Source organism: Aplidium turbinatum, chromosome 1, assembly GCF_918807975.1.
Source record: "Aplidium turbinatum chromosome 1, kaAplTurb1.1, whole genome shotgun sequence".
Classification (NCBI taxonomy): Eukaryota; Metazoa; Chordata; class Ascidiacea; order Aplousobranchia; family Polyclinidae; genus Aplidium; species Aplidium turbinatum.
Genome location: NC_137472.1, coordinates 27,218,435 through 27,238,441, shown reverse-complemented (window position 1 = coordinate 27,238,441; position 20,007 = coordinate 27,218,435). Strand labels below are relative to the sequence as shown.

General features: G+C 34.9%; 2 protein-coding genes across 2 annotated transcripts; both read left to right on the top strand.

Annotated features, from left to right (window-relative positions):
• The first annotated feature begins 3,335 nt into the window (after nt 1–3,335).
• On the top strand, nt 3,336–6,776 carry LOC145764329 (ras-interacting protein 1-like). Its single transcript, XM_082575948.1, has 6 exons — nt 3,336–3,599; nt 4,210–4,423; nt 5,298–5,470; nt 5,950–6,100; nt 6,498–6,673; nt 6,738–6,776. Exons 1-6 carry the CDS (start codon nt 3,336–3,338, stop codon nt 6,774–6,776), a joined length of 1,017 nt encoding a protein of 338 aa, XP_082432074.1.
• Nucleotides 6,777–6,838: 62 nt separating this feature from the next.
• Nucleotides 6,839–10,997, top strand: LOC145782579 (multiple PDZ domain protein-like). Its single transcript, XM_082594393.1, has 4 exons — nt 6,839–7,145; nt 9,180–9,394; nt 9,804–9,922; nt 10,287–10,997. Exons 1-4 carry the CDS (start codon nt 6,917–6,919, stop codon nt 10,384–10,386), a joined length of 663 nt encoding a protein of 220 aa, XP_082450519.1. The 5' UTR covers nt 6,839–6,916; the 3' UTR covers nt 10,387–10,997.
• The last annotated feature ends 9,010 nt before the right edge of the window (nt 10,998–20,007 follow it).

Below are 20,007 nucleotides of genomic sequence, written 5' to 3'. Positions count from 1 at the left end.
CTGTACGGCAAAACAGCAATGTCACCATATTTGAAATCCTATGTCAAATATGAATTGGTTAGTATTGTTTCCGATGGCAGTGAAAAAATTCAGTGTCTAGGCTATTTTGTTTAAAAGTTCTTTCAAAAATAGTTTTACGCATTGACCACTGACCAGCTTATTAAAGATGCGACACCAACCATCTCAAGATGATTTTAATGAATCCATAAAACATTGTAATAAACTCAACCGGTGAAAATGTAGCTTATTCTAATTTTTTCTATAATCTAGCCAAACTTGATAGGAAATGAAAGTAATAAAAGCGCAATAACATCGTGAAAAGACGATTTTGGTTAGAACAGCAAAACAAGGCAAAACTGGATGTCGTCGTGAATAAACTTTGCATTAAATAGGCTATGCTTTTGTTTAATATATTTATGGGGGGGTCGCGAGTCTACGTTGATTGCTCTAAGTGGGTCACAGTGCAAAAAGGTTGAAAACCCCTGGTCTCTAGACTCTAGGACCTCTAGGTACTTTATTGATTGATTATTATTATTGGATATATTTATCTTCGGACCGAGAAACCATCTTCAAATGCTTATTGCCTAATCTTGGAAGTTTTACATACTTGTAGAAGGTTTTAACCACTGACGCAGGCTGGTAACTGAAATTGCAAGATTGAAGTTTCCGCTCGTTGTTGCAAGCATGTTGTCTGTGAAATATTTCATTCAGTAGGTTCCGTTGAATGGAGAGCAGTCCTTGAAATGCTCACGTGCACATCCCGAGAGTCGAACAAGCCGCTTGATCTTGCTGTTCCTTCGTTTGTAAAGTCGGACATTCAACTAACTGAGCTATTGAAGCATTTTTAATCAGAACACATGCATATGCGTAGTTGATTGATTAGTTCATGGATTTGAATACTTAACCAGTTGATTGAAATGTTAGCAAGTGATAAAAACTTAATAAAGCGCACAGTTCACTAGACATTTTAAGAAAAAAGCTCAAAAACATTTCGTTGGTTTTTTGCAACGCCAATTTTTTACTGTGCTATATTGCCTCTGGTTGAAATATTAATTCAAATAAAAATAAATCAACTTTTGCTTCAGAAACAAACTCAGCCTTTCATCTTCACACGGTCCATCTCAAACAGATAGTGAAGAAGAAGATGATGAGAAAATTACTTCGTTTGATCTGTACTCTTCTGACTGTGAAGCTGACGTAGAAACCCCTGATGGTAATACTGATTCCAGCAAAAAACTTGTATCAGAAACAGAAGTCATTGAACAGGACTCACAACTTGTTATCAAACCATGTGTCCATGCTGATGAAGAATTTCCTTCTGCTTTCACAGATCGAGTCACTCCGGATGGTGAAAACACAAGTTTTTGTTTAAAATCAAACCATGATTCTCATTCCTCAGACAGCCCGCCACATCCATACCTGATCACATTGCAAGGAAATGAGGATAATCTAATCCATACTATTCAAAAGGAGGAGGTGCTCATTGGGTGTGACGTCAAAGACTTCACGCTTACAGCTCCTGACGTATTGCCTCATCACTGCATCATTGAAAAGCGATTAGAAATTTTGTTTTCAAAAAATGATGATAATAAAACTTTGAAAAGGTGGTGTGTGTCCATCACTCCATTGAGCTCAACTGCGGAACTTCGAATAAATGGCTCACGAATTCTATCAAAACACTTGTTGAAGCATGGGGAGCTTGTGTCTGTGGGTCGGCGCCATATGTTCATGTTTAAAGATCCCTCGTCTAACATCAACTTAAGCAACGTTGTCACTTTCACTCTTTCCAGTCCTACCGAAAAAGAACAAACCTTTAATCCATCCATGCCAGCACGGGCTGCAGTCACTGAAGAGAATCCTGGTTCCACAAACAACTTAAATTCTTCACAGCATTCAAATATTATTGAAACAGACTTTACTTATCCTTGTGAGCTCGAAGATCGAATTTTAGATGTAATATTTTGCTTCCCGAGAGATTTGTCGACCATGCCAAAAGATTGCGCTTTGTCGCCAGCAGTAGCATTGTGTCAATGCATTACCCATTGCAGTTTGAACTTTAGCCAACAACATAAGAAAAACCTTCTGTTAAAAGTTACAAATAACCTTCGAACAGTGGTGTTGGTGAGTAGCTGTAATATAGTTATGTACCTGAAATAAAGTTATGCTGTAATCTAAAATCAACTCAATCAAACAAGAAGGCTAATTGCAAAGATAGCTTGTCACAATCAATCCCTCTGGTATTTCTTTTCTGAAGTTTTTCGCAAATTGAGAGTTCATAATTTTATTGGAGAGTATCCGTTTTTATATGAGTTACTTCTTAACTGACCACCATATCTAATGAACTCGTCATCTTACTCCCATTGATGTCGAAGGCTCGGTGTAATGAGAATCTTATTTTCTCCATTTCCAAGGCAATGTAATTGAGCATGAGACTTATACCTGTATCATATCTTATCATAGCTGTATCATAGCTTATCATATCAACCTTAAAACACATAAATCAATCAAGCTTTGAAATATTAGTGTTGGAAGAGACCAGTTAGTTTTTTCTTTAATTTTACAAAACTTGTAGATGTGATGACTCTGATTATCAAGTCTCATAGTATGATAATACTTAAGTTATTGTTTTATTATTCTTCAAATATTTACCACTCAAAATGTTCCGTAGAATGCAACAAGAGACGTTTCTACTGAAGAGGCCAACTCGTAAGTTATCAACTCTTGCTTTAAAATTTTGTCAAATGCTCTTTCAGTGTATTAGCTACTTTTGTGCAATGTAATCTGTTGGTCTTGGTTGTTTGTAAAGCAATAATAAGCCTTAAAATAATGGCGAATATTCAGAACCGCTAAACAATGTCAAGTCAGTGTTCGTTTTTTATATTACTTTTCATATTCATCCATATTTATACTGTACGATTTATCGAGAACTTGTGAAAGTGATCCAATTTTTGTTTGTTGCAAATTTCGTGAAAAAGATTAAAACAAAATTTTTATGTGAATCGTTTTCCAAACTTGTGAAATTTAACTTTTCTACATTTTGAACAGATCTGCCATTACAAAAGATGGCGTACGTTTTCTTTCTTTCTTACAACCGGTGTTTTTCTGGATGTCAAACTCTTTGGAGATTTTCAAATTTCTCAAGAATGATCTTATTCCATTAATTTATAAGACAGTCGCGAGAGAAAAGGAAAAGTGAGGTTTTGTTTTTCAAACTCAAAATATTTTGATGCTTCAGTTTCGACAATTAGTTTCAATAAACTATGGTTTACGGCAATGTTAAACATTGCGAAACAACGCAATAGCAAAAAAGTATTACAACGCAACACGTCTGTACAATGTACATGCAGGAAGTTATAATAAGGACATGGGATGTTGTTTGTGGTGAAGAACTACTTTGTGTTGCTGGTGATATTGCCAGAATCTCCACGTTGATTAATAAAATTTGCAAATTTTCATCGATAAATTATTCGTGCAGAGATTTCGTAGATCCACAAGTAATTGCCAATGCTGAATCTTCTTCTGTTGATGATGAAGTGCTAATGCTTCTAGAAGAGATTGTTGTGTACGCTTTTCAACAAATTGTCTATTACATAACCAAGGTAGGTTTGGTGGGCCAATGCATGCTACTACAGACAACTAAAGTTGTTTCTTGTTATCCAGTTTTAAACATTGACTACATTCCATTCATGTAAAAATGATAACTTTGTTAACTCGGACTTTTTCATGTAATTTCACAAATCGCCAGTTATTTGTTGACCGTCTGTGTGTTTCTTCAAGACCGACATAACTTTACAAGTAAAGAACAAACTTTTCAGGATGATAATAATCTCCAGCCAGCAAACTGTTGTTGTATTGAACAAAGACGAAAGAAACAATTTCAGTAACCCCCAAGCAACAACCACAACAAACTGCAAGCGACTACATAAATTGCCATTGCAGTTTAAATGAAAAACGTCTAGAACATTGTTTCTCACTCAAAAGAATTCTTTTGACAATTTATAGTGTATCGGTATGTCTACTTGGTGGGTCAACAGTATTTCCAAGCCAGGTTTAACCTTTGATTGTGGTTGAGACTCAAAACTCCAACACAAGAGAATGCAAAGTACAAATACAAAGAATGGCACAAATATTTCATAAGGTGTCATATAATTATTTGGTGCCGCGACGTTTTGTGAAATCAAAATTGTAAATTTTATTTTGTGTATGCAGATCTTGTATGGGCGTTTACCGGCTATTCTGGAAAGCAACCCGTTCACGGAAGAAACGTCATCAGCCTTTTGCGTCAGTCACGTTACTGATGTATATGCAAGTGCACGTGACATGACGCAAAGATTTGACGTGAACAAGCAGATTGCAGATCAACTTTTTGATTATTTATTTTTCTTCACGAACGTCTCTCTTTTCAATTCATTGATGGAAGATGGTGAGATAGCTCATACCTGTTGTAATGTATTGTTTTATCATCAATTTTCTATAAAACAAGAGGAGGATGAAGTAAGTTGAGCACACTTTCAATTCTTCTTCATCTTCTGTTTTCCTATGAGGCATGATTGTTCAGATTTCAGGACAGGTAAAGGAATACTTTTATTGAAAAACGTTTTGCTAGTTTTTGATGCTTTTTGTGCAAAAGTTGTGAAGTTCTGCGGGAGACATGGCAACAATGAGTAATTTAAGATAAAAGTCGTCATGAAAAAAGTCCGTTTTTTAATTACTTAAGTATAGTAAATGTACAAGCTGACCAACTTGCGCAGCAAGATATTTTTAATGTTGTCTTAAGTAGCTAAATGAATTGCATACCTACAGTGCGTTTTTTCAACAACAAACCATGTCAGAACTATCTAACTCATTATTCATGAAATGCTTTAAATATTGAAAGAAAGATTTTCCGCTTTCTATTTATTTCCAAACAAAGGGATGCTCAACTTACCTCACCTTTCCCTAATTAAACATTTTAACGCTATCTTAAAGCGTGACATGAGCATACAATTGAACTATTCTACTGTACTTTGTTTTATGCATCACATATGCGTTCATAAGTTTGTCTTGCGTAAAAAAAAAGCACCAATTGTAGCCTATATCAAAGTAAAAAGGAACAACGAAGTGTAACTCGCAAAGGATAAATTCCAATTAATATCTTTCATGGATTACATTAAATTACTTCAGACAAAATTTGTTCAGCTGGCTAAAAACCTCTTTAGTAAACTGTCTGTTACATCAGAATAACGATGTCAGCTTAGCAAGAAATAAAATATCTTAAAAACTATTTTTTCAATAGTTGATAAAGCGGTTACTTATAGACGCTGCCGCAAAATACTTCAGATGGGAGATGGGAGTGAAGATCCAGGGAAATTTAGAGGCTATCGAAAACTGGGCTGCTGAAAACGGCCATGCGGAGCAATGTACTCACTATCTGGATAAAATATCAGCTCTGGCTAACCTCTTAGCAACACCTCGTGGCCAATTCATGAAGGTATACACGAACGAGGTTAAGAATTTTCAAAACATTGCACACCTTCATAAGTATTTGGTCTTTATGAAGTGGAATTAAACATCAAATATTGGCAACACCTCTGTGCGTACAATGCAAGAAGTGTTTGCTTTTTATAAAATGAAACTAAGACTTCAAATATCAAGGTGAAAGTAATAGATGCTGGTTTATAAGCCTAACAGTGAGAATAATCTAAAAAATGAATGCGGGATTTATTGATTGCAGGCTACATTTTCAATGACTAGCGTAGCCTGCCCATGATGTAAATCGCGTTTTCCTGTATAAATTTACTAAATATAACCTCATAATAAGTTTTTGATTTTAACTAATTCAGTTTTTCATTTCCTTATATTTGGTTCCATCCATTTTCAATTTAGCTTTAGTGATAGCCAATCCCTGGTAATAGCTTGCTGTTGAATCAAGCGACATAGGTTATAGAAACGTCATTTTCTGTTTGGCAGAGCTCCTGGTCTTCGTTTCGCGAAACATTTCCGGTTCTTTCCCCGGCTCAACTTCAAAAAGTTCTGACCATTTACCATTTGCCAGGAAAGCAATCCAAGCCAAAAACATGGGATCCTGAAGGCAAAGATTTAGACAAAGTTGGAGATATCAGTGGGTTTATAACATTATGTCAACTCAGCAGTAGCTTTGAAATGTGATGTATTTTAAGTGTAATGTTGGTAAATCCAAAACAACAAAAGTACCGTAATCATAATCATCGCACATGTTATTACGAATATAAAAAATTATTAAGCGAAAAAATTAAATCACCAAACCATTTCCAAAAATATTACAAAATCTACAATAAAATCAATGACAACTTTAAACAAACAAAACCAAAAGAAATAAAATCATTTTCTTTCTGCTGCTTAAGGCTAAACATAGCTTTACTGGATATACGTTTATCTCAATACATTTCCTTGAAAATAACATGAAACACTGTGAGGTTTCACTTTCTAATGATAAAGTTAATAAATGCAATTAATTTAAATAGTATTTTGTTTTTCAGAGTCAATTATGGAAAGCTATGATAATCATCCTTCTTTGATTTTACCCACATCAAAGTCCAAGATACTTTTGGCTCTCTCTTCCTCCTGTTCTTGGCTTGAAAAAATTCATCAAAATGTTGAAGATATAATTGTTTCATCATCTTTTAACAATCATAGCATCTCTACTTCTAAGAAAGTCAGTTGCATCCGGGAACAGCCAGATGGTCGTGAGCTGTCGAATTCTGATCTTACTTTTGCAGGAAATATACCGCAAGAAAACAGTGATTTATCAGCCATGAAAGGATTTCCAAGAGAATCCAAATCTGAAGTTGAAAGTTCTTCACTTGCCTGTGTTGCGACAACAACAAGCGTCATAGCAACAAAACAAATTTTTGAAACTTATTTAGATTCTGTGTTTATAAGCAGACACGAGAGAACGATGAATTCTCAATCATCCTCCTCTACTTTTTCTGAATCGGAAACATATGAGAATCAACGTCATCTTTGTCGTCAACGAAAGATTAATGATTTCATTATCAAGCCATCTGACGCAATAAACAGTCTGGTCCGACTTGATAATCAAGGAAGAGAGTGTGACGAAGTAATTGTGCTTCCAATCGAAGAGACTGCATCTTTTGCTTCACAAATTTCCTCCAACAAAGGTCCATGTAAGTTGTGTAGGCCTAACCGCTACGGCAGTTTGAATATTCCAGCAAGGTGGGTGAAAGTATCATTTACTGCAACAAGGAGACCTTTAAGCCGAAGCTGTGGCGCCGTGTCTGCGGTTATCACTATTTTATGTATTTTGCTTTTTATTAAATTTTTCAATCCCAGTAGTGAATCATAATTAACTTAAAAGTGACACCCGAGACGATGCTTGAGTCGACTTGACGTTTTTGCTTGTTTGTGCTTGCACTAAAATTTTGCAAAAATACTTTCCTGCCGTCTTGTCATCATTGTTAATGCTTGACAGCAATGCATGCGTATTCAAGTAATAACTTAAAATGCTCTTCTTCAAAACAGCGATAACTGAACAAATTTTTGAGAAATCTAATTTACGATTTTATGTTTACGAGACATAGCCAAACGGGACCAAACCATATTGGGGGCAGAATAAAAAATTGCCCAAATCTGCATGATTTTATGGAAAGTACCAAATATACGTATCGAAACAACTATCAGCGTTCAGTTTAAATTTTTTTTTTTATAAGCTCAAAAAGGTTCTCTGTTGCAATCCGTTAAACACAATAAAACACTTTTCATTATGTGGAATAGTTTAGTTCGGTAATGATCTCTTTATGGTAGGTCTAAGTACGCAATGACCACACTGGGTAGGATACATATTTGACACTCAACAGCAGTCAGCAAGAGCAGTGAGCGAAAGGCATTACACAAGTGCGAACAGGTTATTGTTTTGACATAGGCCTATACCTTATGTATTTGAGCATAAGACGCAGAATTTTATACCAAATGTTCACTCACAAAGTCAGGGTCACGACTTACACATGAATGATTTCAAAATCGGGTCTAAAAAGTAGCTAAATTGCATTTCTCAAGGAGCCGCGTTAGGCAATAATAACATATTAGATGTTGTAAGCACCGAGGTGCTTTTTCATCTTTCTGATGTACATTGTGCAGTGTCGAATTAGGTTAATAGTTACACTTTTATAACCAATAACAATTAATAGTATCTGATAACATATCATAAATAAACCTTAATAAAAGATAATTATAGAAGCACAACATATAAAAAAACAGTCATATATACTGTATATAAAAAATACATAGCACAATAGTACTGTAACTTAATACAATACGTCATAAGGTGATTCCAATAAGAAACGGCAAGAGCAAGCTATGCATGATGGTTCAATAAAGAATGATGGTTCATGATGAGCTTTAGCAACCTTTCTCTTTCACACTGACTTAATTGGGCTGATATTCTTGAGACATTGTTCTTGATCGTTTACCAACGCAGTTTTTTCTAAAACCGATTGATGGACTGTGGGTGTCCACCCACAAACTAAGTGGAACTACGACAGTTGGTCGTGTATGGAAGGGTTCTACGCTCATTGAACGACATATCCCTCAACTACAAATCCCTCTATCACTGTCATAAATTATGTTCGGTCATCGTCTAGTCACGGATTGAGAAAGCTTCTCTTAAACGTTGATCCTGGCAGTTTCCCATACTCGTAGTGATTTTCAACCACTGAATCAGGCCATCGAGATTGACAGAGTGGAGTTTCCTTTTGTTGTTGAAGTTGTTGCTTATGCATAATTGCTGCAAAGTGGAAAGCTACCTACGACGTGCATTGCCCAGCATTGCCCAGCAATGCCCACACCCAGAATTGAACCAGCGCTGATTGATCTTGCCGTTTCTTTATTTACAAATGTATATGTTTGTTGTCAACGTGAGCAATCAAGAGGGTTGTAAAAATGTTTCTTTTTTATTTCTATTCTTGATTATGTACGAGAAAATTCCAATAAAATTTAAAAACTACCAGATGTAAACACTTTTTTTAGCTTTTACAGTACGGATAATTATGTTCGATTGCATAGTAATTAGTTTGTATTTATATTTCTTGTGCTGTGAGTTTGAGTTGAGGTTTGACATTTGAAAACACCGTATTTCAATCAGGCTTATAACAAACGTATGTAGGATTTGAATAATGTGAAATTATTTACAAGTATTGTTGCAGCTTTCTCTCGCACGTCATCTACTGAAAGTACATTCATCAGAATACCTTCGCATGGTGACGATCAAACCATACAAGACGAAGTGGAAGTTTTTGTTGTTGATATAAAGAAAGGGAAAAAGGGGATCGGGATCGGATTGATTGATGGGGGCATTACGTCATTGGAGGAAGCAGGGGTGTACGTTCGTTCTTTAATTCCAAATGGACCTCTTTCAAAAGTACGTTCAAATATTGTAAAATGAGTGAAAAGTATTTAACGTGGATTCACTTGTTTCAATAAGTAAGCTTCGTTGGTCAAAATGGCTTGACAATTTTTTGATAAAAAAACGGTTATTTTTTTACGTTCTTCTTCTTCTTCCTATGAGCCTCTGGGGCGGAAAGTCTATCCTTTTACCAGCTTCATAAGAAGGTTAATTAGCATTATGTGTACGTTATGTGACAAAGAAAAGATCTGTTCATGTCAGGTATTTCCTGCGGGTCATAAAGTTGTTTTTATTTATTTATCTCAGCACAAGCATGTCAAAATTGATCAAATAACTTTGTTTTGATATAAGCTACACTTCAATGAAGCAGCAATATTTCAATTAAATTCTTATAATCATATTACCAATCTTATTGCCAATATAGCACACCCGTACCAGACACCATTGCATCATCAGGTGCTGGATACAAGATGGCAGACTACAACTAGGAGATCGAATCTTAGCGGCTAACGGAGTTAGCCTCGTTAATATGAACTATTATGAGTAAGTAGAAACTGTAGGTCGTGAAAACAATAAGCACTTTTACCCCTGTAAACCCGTCAATGTCCGAGAATAAGTATCAATAACCGAAATGGATTTTTGAATTTTCGAGATTGTGTAACTGAAAATCGTAGAGTGCAAAACTGATATGTTGTAGTAGAATTTCATTTTCTTATTTCAAGACATTTCTACTTTTCAATAGCAGTTACCAACGACAGATCAATGCCAGCAATTTTAAGATTGAATTCTTAATAGTTTTATCAATCTTCTCGGTGATAAAGGTTTGATAAAGTTATTGATTTGATGTAAAATCTACAGCGCAAACAATTCACTGACTAGCTCCTCCACTAAGCAACTTCTATTGCAGCGCTATGCAAACTGTTCGGCAAGCTGGAGACAACGTCAAGTTGCTCGTTGGACGATGTGGACCTCAAGTGGCTAAGCTTGTTACGTCATCACGATGCTGACATCAGAGTGACATGCTTGAACAGTTGAACTTCAGCAATCCTACAGTTAATTTAAAGAAAAATCGTTCTGAAAGACATTTATTGTAGTGACGACTTCTTTTGCAAATGCTGACACAAAGTGGTTATTTTCTGTTGCGGAAATGCCTTTGAAAAGTCAACCCGACAAGTTTTTTTTCTCTTGTGCTGTGCCTAACGTTGCTTCAAGCAAGCTACCCTGCAATTAACATTTGTATCATGCATCAATACGTTTATTTAATGCTCTTCTTTCATGTTTTATGAAAGATTTCAAGCTTCCATTGTTAGAATAGCACACAATTTATACATTCCCTATTTTTCGAACATACACGGGGATCTTAATTTTACAATTTTTCTAACACGACCGAAATTTTATCTAGTTGATGAAATATTTCAAAAGTGTGTTAATGCTACAAAAGTTAGCACTTTCTCCATAATTCTTTCGTGTTAACTTTTGTTGATATATTACATCGTATCATCAAAATATGAAAAACTAGCCAGTTTCGTAGCTGCTCTGAAAAGTGCAATTGAATCAGGTGCATAGTTTGCTTGCTTTTGTTTTGTCCAAGCTTTTTCATCACTTGATAGTACATGTTTGTGATTTGCCAAAGCTGGAGAATGAACGTTTCTCCTTAGAATGCTTGACTAACTGTTTTTAATAAAAGCAAAACAACACTAAGAAAGTCAACTTGCATGGGTTTGCTAGGAAACTGGCATTTTGGTGCCAATCGAAACCGGAGAAGGGCCTGCTGGATCAATGAACCAGCAAAGCCAATGTTCAAAACTTTACGTGGAGAAAAACTTAAGCTTCCTATTTGCGGAATAATTGTTTTGCAGTTTGGAGATTAATTAGTTTTTTTATTTTGTTGTCTTGGAGCAGAAATTATTTTACCCAAATTATGCAAAATGCGATGTGGATCGAGATGTGTGCTAGAGAGGCAGATGAAGAATACTCATCAGTTTCATTGCTAATACGTACAGTTGGCTATGTTATAGTTTTCTTACAAGTACAATAAAGAGGGCCCAGTTTTTACAGATTAATACGAAAAGTTTAAAAACGATCTCTTTGCTTTCCTCATCTAAGCTGCTAACAAAACAGCTGCAGTTGCTGCTATGCATTGGACTAGCCTACGTTCTTCTTTTTACAAGACGGGAAAATTTTACTTCTCCTTTTTGGAAGGATGCATGCTTAAGAGGAAGCCTTTGATGTTAGTGAGGAGACGATCGAAAAAATATTTAGCGCGTAAATGTGCAATGTCTAAGCTCCGATGAGACGGAAACCCACATTGAAGCATATTTGTTGGAGATTGATAGAAAATATCCTATTCTTTGGCTAACGATCAGTGCAATCAATGACAGGACTGTATATTGGTTAATTCTCAAATCCTAGACAGGTAATAAAAGCACCTCGTATCAATTTTAGTCAAGATCTTTTTTAAACAATGCAGAAAATTTACTGTAAAAGCAGAAGCTGAAGAACATGAATCAGGAAACACAATGACCTATTTAAAAGACTTTATGCTAATGAAGGACGGTCTTGATTTCAAAATTTATTTATAGATTCCGACTTTTACTCATTTTCTACTTTCGCTTCCCTTAGTCGCTCATCGAGCATTCTTCCATGGAAATCCTAACACTTAAAATTTCATGTTTAGATCATATTGCAAGACAATGGTGCTGCTGTACACTGTATCATCTTTTCGCACAGAGACATCTTGTTTCTGAAACACTCTACTTTGTTGCAATGCTTTCAGGCAATAATTGCTCAGTATTTTCTCTTTCTACTTTACGAGTCACAATCTGATAAATCTGTTTGATATGTGTATGTCTGCAATGACGGTGGAGCAGCATATATGAAATGAAGCTTTTTATGCAGCAGAACACCGTCTTTTAACGTCTCACTGTTATCTTTTTTATAACAAAAAACTATTTTGTGAAAAAAAAACAGTGTAGCGCATGCCCGTGATTAAATTCAAGGGAGTTTTAATAACATCGCCTTTTACCAAATAAAACAGGTTCAAAGTATTTACTTTTATTTACGTAGTTCAGACAATCCGATTTAAACGTCTTAACCAGTTTTTATATTCTCAACTAATATACCACAGCTACCGACAACAGAGAAAGTCAACTTTCTCAATGAACTAACAGTCTTTATTTTAACAGTTTGGACAGTTTTATTTTGCTAACCGATTTCATAACTGTAATTATTTCAATAGCTTGTGATAAGCTACAGGCAAGTCAGGATGCGCACTCACGGGAAACTCTACCATCCAATAAATATTTTTGATTTCTCATACAGAAATTGATGATGCCGATTCTGTTGGAACGCGAACAAAATACTTACTTTGCAGCAAACAGTTCCGTTTATTTGTTTTTTCTGCTGGCGAATAAACAAAAATATACACAACACAATAAACAAAAATAATTTGCACAGCAGAGATGGCAGCGGAAGACCAAAAAGTCACCAAAGTCAGCTGCCACCCGAGCATACAAGCAAAACACAAAAATTAAGGAACATAATGCAGTGAAATAACAAAAACAAAGCAACATAACAACCATGTGTAAAGAGGCAAGATGATATGATTTAGGAGTGATTACTGTACAAATTTTTTAAGAAACATTTATATTTAAATGTGAAAGTACTGTAAGATGTTTCTTTTAGTTCTTTTGGTATTTGATTCCATAGTAGGCTAGCACTCCATTGAAACAAAGCATCCTTTTACCAAAGTTTGATTTTACAGATGGCAAGTATAAATCATTATTTTTGTTTTGACGAGTGCTATAGGCCTACTGGTGAATTTTATTTACATAAGCAAAGCAGCAAGCAAAGGCCCCTGGCAGCATTTTGTGCACATATTTTTACATGAACTTTGCAGTCTCTAGTTTAATAATATCTTTAATTGCTACAAATAGTTGTAGTTGTACAAATAGTTGTACTTGTTGATCTTGGCAAAAACAGACACGATCACACAAACTTGTTTTGCAACACTTGAATTGAAGCAAGTGTAGAATTTTCCCATGCCCAGTTTATAAGTATTGTTTATGAGTATTGAACTTTGGATTGAAACAAACCTTAATATAAAGTTTGTAGTATTATTAATGGAGCAATGTATCCGCTTAAATGCTATACCACAGGCCTTTGCAAACTGCTTTCTAAGATTAATAATAGACTATTCCATTGCAATCGTTCATTCAAAGTTACACCAAGAAAGTTTATACTTTTCTTACAAACATTTTACACAAACAATTTTAAATTTGTCTTCAAAGCACAAAATTATGACATTTTACAGCAGTTTAGAAGCTTACATTACAAGTTGCAAATACCGTTACGTTTTTAAGAGATAAAATTTCACCAAATTATCTTGCTTCATCTGTTTCTTTCTCTAAGTAAAAAGAACAAGTTTAAAAAAGGGAATAAGCTACCTGGCTATGTGTGTAAGCAAACGTGTTATGTATGTAGAGTAACTTAAGGTAGTACCCACTGACCAGTTTAGAAATAACATAAAGCAAAGTGCTGTTGAATATTTGTAGTCAGCCAATGTTATTTTTTCAAATATTTTTTTTTGTTGGCAGATGGCAGGATAAACAACAAAACAGTTGATGAATTAGTCAAATTACACTAATACTATCTGATCATAGCCAAACACAGTTTGCGGAATTAAAGCAAAGAGACGTATCTTGTGGATTATAGAAATTGTTTAAAAGTAATCCATCGAAACTTCATGTTTCAATGAAGTTAATTATGCAACTACTCACTTCTTCTTTGGACGTTGGTACCCAGACGGCCACGTTATCATGCCCAATTGCCCATATCTTCACCAGAGCTAGTTAGATCTACCCAATCAAATGAAGATATGTACCACATAAAGTGGTTGTCAGGGTAGAAAATTACAAAAATGTATGTAAAATATGCTTGTTACGTATATTTCCAAGGTGGAATTAAACTAAACCTAGAAGCTATTTATTCGGTAACATCCTATTCATTCTTTGCTGGAGACAAAAGGTTTCTTCAAATCTGACAAATACTTGTTTGTTTGTTTATCTTTATCCTGCATTGCGGGAAAGCGGACTTGAGCGCTATGCATCGGTGTACGCCTTCCGACGTACACCTGACCCACGCTGCAGCCGCAATGTCTGTTTCCGGTTGTCTAATCTACTTCTGACTTAAATTTGGTACTACCCATTACTCGAAATCGATTACTGGGTAGAGGCAATTATCGTAAAGTTTCTTGCCCAGAGAAACAACAGCAAGTGCGGGTGGCTGGAGTCGAACATGCAGGCTCTTGACTGCGAGCCCAAAGCGCTAACCACTCGGCCACCGCTGCAGTTTGTAAAACTTGAGCCAAAAGTTTTACAAACTGCATTTAAGTCAGATTTTTTTATTCATTGTTTATTTTACGTTTACATTCAGCGTTTTGAGGTTTTTCAAGTTGAGAAAAAAAATGTAGTTAAATGTTGCAGCAAGTCTAAACTATCAACGAGTGATGGTGATACGTCAGACGACATTTGGCTCAAACTGACGCCACCCAGCTTGATTGACTGCTCAAAGATCACACATTGGTCTGTTGTTATAATCAGCGGATATTAGTCGTGGCAAAATAAATACTAGTTTTAATCCAAATCGCTGCAAGCCTGAAAAGATTGCTCTTGTTTTTTTATCAACAATTTAAGCTCCTGTGGCACAGCGACTTTTATTTTATGTGATATTTCAGTAAGTTTACTGTTTCTGTTTTTGAAAAAGACAAGCTAATTTCTCTCTCCACAAAGAGATGAAATAAATCTTTATTTTCCTATTGAAACTTTAATTCTTTATAAACTACATACCAAAAAAGTATCAGATTAATTACAGTTTGTTATTGTTAGGGAACCTTCAGAGTTATGAACAATTAGTCCAATCTCATAAACTTGTGATCGATAACGCACAAGTGACCGTACCAGCAATGAGACATGAGATGCTGTCAAGTGGCTCAGCGTCATGTAGAGATGGATCAAGTCTGATGGCCGTGGGCAAATTAAAATATTATTTCGATTTTTGAGAAGGAGCAACTATTTGTCGAGTATTGTTGATAATTATGCATCCTCTAAGCTGTGAGGTGAAAGATTATAATCTAGACAGCTCTGCAGGATCATTCAATAGGAAGGCAAAAAGTCCAAAGAACAGCATCGGCGAATTTGCCAGCTTGTGTAAAAGAGGCTGATCGTTACCGCGACAATTACAGATTATTACTTTTGAAGTTTTATGGAGGCGGCCTGAGGATATTTTACAGCAATACAATTTTACCAACAAGAACATCAGTTTCTCTGCAGTCGATTGTAGCATGAATTGACAATATATAGCAATGATTTATGTGTCATTAATGAGAATTAAATTAACAGTTTATTAGACTTAAAACAATACTACAATACCTGTACATACGGAAAAATTGTCTCATTGCCGTAAACTACTAACACTACGCTCCTTGCAGAGGTGTGTTGGTGAGCTGCCGCTTCACAAAACAAATGATTCTGCCTGAAACAGCAATTGGCATTCTTGCACTTTAGTAAGTGTTAGTTCGTTTGCAATGAGAGGTCATAGTCGGTTTGCAACAGGTAGCTCGTAGTCAGTGTGTATCGTACTTTTTCAAAGCTTTCAACAACAACTCCTTTTTAATATTTTTGATACTCGCGGTTCACTCTACCAGTTTTATACAGAACGGTATTTTAAGAATGTCTTTATAATATACAACTCACGATCAAATAACATGAGTGCGCATGGTTGGCTGTTTCCACTTACCAGATCTACTTCGATCAGTTTAGGTTTGCTGCACTCAGATATCAAAAATCAAATTATACTTGTTTGGAATATCGGTTTGATAACTTGCAGTGTAAGAAACAGCTACGCTGAGGCGCTACAAAGCGTACAAACAAAGTTGTGTTTAAAATATTTTCATTGGTCACTCGATAAAACATAGCTCAAAACTATACATGTTTCATAGGCACTTTGAGTTTCACCAAAATTGCTTCTCAGATTCCAGTGCGAGAATTGCCGAGCTTTTGTTTCGTATCTTAGATAAAATAAAAATATAGTTTCGGGAGAGAGTTTGCTTTCTTGTACCAAAGACAGGCAAGACACAACAATACCACAGGGTTGAGCATTACAACAATATATTTTACATATGTACAAATAGTTTTGACAATCGAACATTTTCGGCTTAACCAAAGCCGAAAATAAAAATGGAGATGAATTGTTTGTTTGAAGCTTTCGAAAGACAATCCATCTCCACTTCTCGCACTCCACAAAACGCCCTCTTTGTTATTTTTGAATCTTCAACAAAAATAATATTTTCAATACTAATGGACCAAAGTGTATTACAAAAGCGATTCAATTTTAATTAAAAGAGGATTAGGTTTATCATTGAGAGATAGAAGAAAATATTTACTCATTCTAGATTGTTATTTTTCTCAAAATTAGTTTATTGGCATCACCAAGAAAGGGCTCTGAGTAAAACCGCCGTTCCAAACCATGCGTTGGCGTTTACAAAAGAAGGATACGTGACAACGCAGCCATATCAAGGCGACCAATCGCAACCTCAAGTACAGTACAGTCAGTCGATCAGTCGCACCACATCAGTTTAACATTTAAATAATCTTAATTATATTTCTAATTAAGCAGGGCTAGATTGTTTATTAAGTACTCTCCAGAGTTTGTGTTGCTTGTTTTTATTAAATGCTGGAGCATTAAGACTCCACTAGAAATTAATTAAAATAGGCTTAGAAAGAATTTATCTTTTTGTTCAAGGAATGAATTTGATAATCATTTGCTAAACTGTCATTATATAGCTTTAGAAAGGCAAAATAAAAATAAGAATTATCAGGCCTACTGGCATAAAACCACCAATTATTACAACTTTTGCAAAAAAAAATCGTTTACAGAGACCGGCTATAGCCATCTTCATTGATTGTGTTAGAAGTAATGCTTTGAGCATTATTAATGTGAAGCAAACGAGCAGCTTAACTCGACATAACTCATTCGTACAGCTCTCAATAAATACCTGTTCCCTTTGAGACGCACGAGAAATAAGACAATTAGACCAATATTTTTTTCAAAATAACAAGTAACTTAAATTTACGTAAAACTGATGTGTCAAACAACTTTGGGCTTCTTAAAGTTCTCAACAAAAATAATTTTGAGGTAAGCTGGATTACTTTTTAAAGTTATATTACTTTGCTTTTAGATTTATGATAGCATCTTTGAAAATATTTTAAATTTGAAACTTGAACTTAAGTGCCTTAGAGCAGCGCGCTATTGGTTGACAGCTGGGATCAAGTCTCAACATTGAACTTAAGATCACTTTTTGAAAAGATAAACGACGACATAGTACAGTTCTGAAAAACCATTGGCATTTGAACGTAATCCTTGGTTGTTATGCTTTATCTGCTGCTATGAGGATTTAGAAGTTCATATCGTGTCATCGTTCAATCAGAGCATCTGTCCCCACTTAAACGTTTGCATTACAGCTTGCAATTCAAGGAACGACACATAACTAATGTCGACATGATGCACACAGACAACAATATTTTGATTTAAAGCTCCTCAATGTAAAAAAAAGTTTCGCATTCGGTTAGTAATTCGTTTCTAAGAAGAATAGTATAATAACGATTGACGGATAAAACTCCTGGTGCTTTAAATAGAGTGTAGAAGCTGTAGGCTAACAACGAAATATAACTCTGGTAAAAAAAGTAAAATTGAACTAGTGGTTAACAGTTCAACATTTTAAAGAAGCAGTTGTGAAAGGTTGCCATAACGTAAAAGATGGGGGGCAGGGGGGAGTGGTTACTTTTCAGATAAAAAAACGTCGCAAATTTAGGAAAAAATGTCAAGTTATTAGGGCAAATCAATCTTACCATTATGTTTCGACGTCTCATCAGTTTAAAAACTTTACATAATTGTTATGATTTATGAGATAGCCTACATCAATATTTTTCAATGAATGTAAAAGTGTATTATCCTCGAGTTTGTAAACTATTGTATGTGGTTTTGTAATTTGGGCAGAATGATAAGTTTTGATTTAACATTTGCAAAAAGTAAGTGTACAGTAAAAGAGCACAATCACCGAGCAGAAGTAAGCTTATTCACTAGCTTGTAGGCTACATTTCTTCACGGGTAGGATTCACAAGCAAGCTGGGTATTGGTAACCTTATGGATTTTTTTTTTGATTCTTTTCTGTATATCTTGCTATTGGAGTTGTTAATAAAATCATTTGGGAAAAATGTCTAGTTACTTGGACAAATCAATTTTTATCATGAGTTTTCAATATTTTACCAGTTTAGAAACTTCGTATAATGTTGTATTGTGAAGTACATTAACATTTTTCATAGAATCTAAAATATAGCATCGACAATTTTGAAAGTTTATGTATTTGGTAACTTATTGCAATTTGAACTGAATTTTAAGCTTTAATTCAGTGTTTGCAGAAATTAAATGTAAAAGAATCCAATTGGTAAGCAGATGTAAGCTTATTTCAGATATTCATTAGGATACTATAGCCTACATTTCTTTATCGGTACAATTTTGAAAGCCTGCTAGCTACTGGTAACCTTTTGTTTTAGCATCTTGTTTAGATTTTTTGAAACCTGTTTAGATTTTTTGAGTTTTTGTCCATATTCTATGCAGTTATTTGTAACAATATTTGGGCAAAATGTCCAGTTATTAACGTAACGATGGGTACTGAAAGAACATTGATTTTGATTTTATTGTAATATTATATCAAATACTAAAAGTAGTTTTGTTCAAAAGTGGAAATTTGATGCAAGAAAGATTCAATTTGATGGTTTATAGACGGTAATTGGGACACAGTCAGATTTATGAATGTAGATCAAAGTTAAGTCAGCTTTGTTTACCTAAGTTGAACGTTTCGTTGCCTGTGCTTTCGTACACTGCTAATTTTGAAGTAGCTCCCAAAGACTCCTCGCAGTTTTTCTCATATTCAGTAAATACATGGCCTCCTTTTTACAAATCACCTGCCATTTAATTTTCGTTGAAGAGTTGTAATCTCTGTATAAACAAGAAAGAATTTTATTGAAGTTAGAATAAATGTATGGCCTATCATTTCATTCGTAATGTTGAGGTAGAAATGTGATATCTTAAATTATACCGAGCAGTTCAGTGAAGTGCAAATCTGTAGTACCATATCTCGCACTGTCATAAAACCCAAAAACAAACAAAAAAACAAACAAACAAAAACAGGACATACAATGAAAAATGTCACATTGTTTTATTGGAATAACCAGTTATAATATTTGTATAGATCAGGGATGTGTAGTTGTCATTGAGGATGAAAAAAAAAACGATATAAAAACATCTGGCAAAAAGCGCTTCAACTTTGTTTAGGCAAGCAAGGTGAGGAAATATTTTCGTGGTCATGTAGCAACATCGCACAGCAGCCCAAGACATTGGCCTCAAGCAAATTAACCATACTCCAGATTCTAGAAAACACACTTTGGTTTATTACAAATATCAAAACTTACTCCGATCAGGAAAAATCAGTGATTAAGAAAAAGTAAACTTAGGCATTATTGCAGGATACAGAGAAATTTGTTTATGTATGTTTAAATTGGCACAAGTGT

Excerpts from the sequence above, each read along its gene's own strand:
- LOC145764329 (XM_082575948.1), top strand. The coding sequence starts at position 3,336 with ATGTACATGCAGGAAGTTATAATAAGGACATGGGATGTTGTTTGTGGT. Across the intron at positions 5,471-5,949 it reads CTCGTGGCCAATTCATGAAG|AGCTCCTGGTCTTCGTTTCG; the intron begins GTATACACGAAC and ends TCTGTTTGGCAG. Across the intron at positions 6,674-6,737 it reads GCATCTCTACTTCTAAGAAA|GAAATATACCGCAAGAAAAC; the intron begins GTCAGTTGCATC and ends TTACTTTTGCAG.
- LOC145782579 (XM_082594393.1), top strand. The coding sequence starts at position 6,917 with ATGAATTCTCAATCATCCTCCTCTACTTTTTCTGAATCGGAAACATAT. Across the intron at positions 7,146-9,179 it reads TTCCTCCAACAAAGGTCCAT|CTTTCTCTCGCACGTCATCT; the intron begins GTAAGTTGTGTA and ends GTATTGTTGCAG. Across the intron at positions 9,923-10,286 it reads GTTAATATGAACTATTATGA|CGCTATGCAAACTGTTCGGC; the intron begins GTAAGTAGAAAC and ends CTTCTATTGCAG.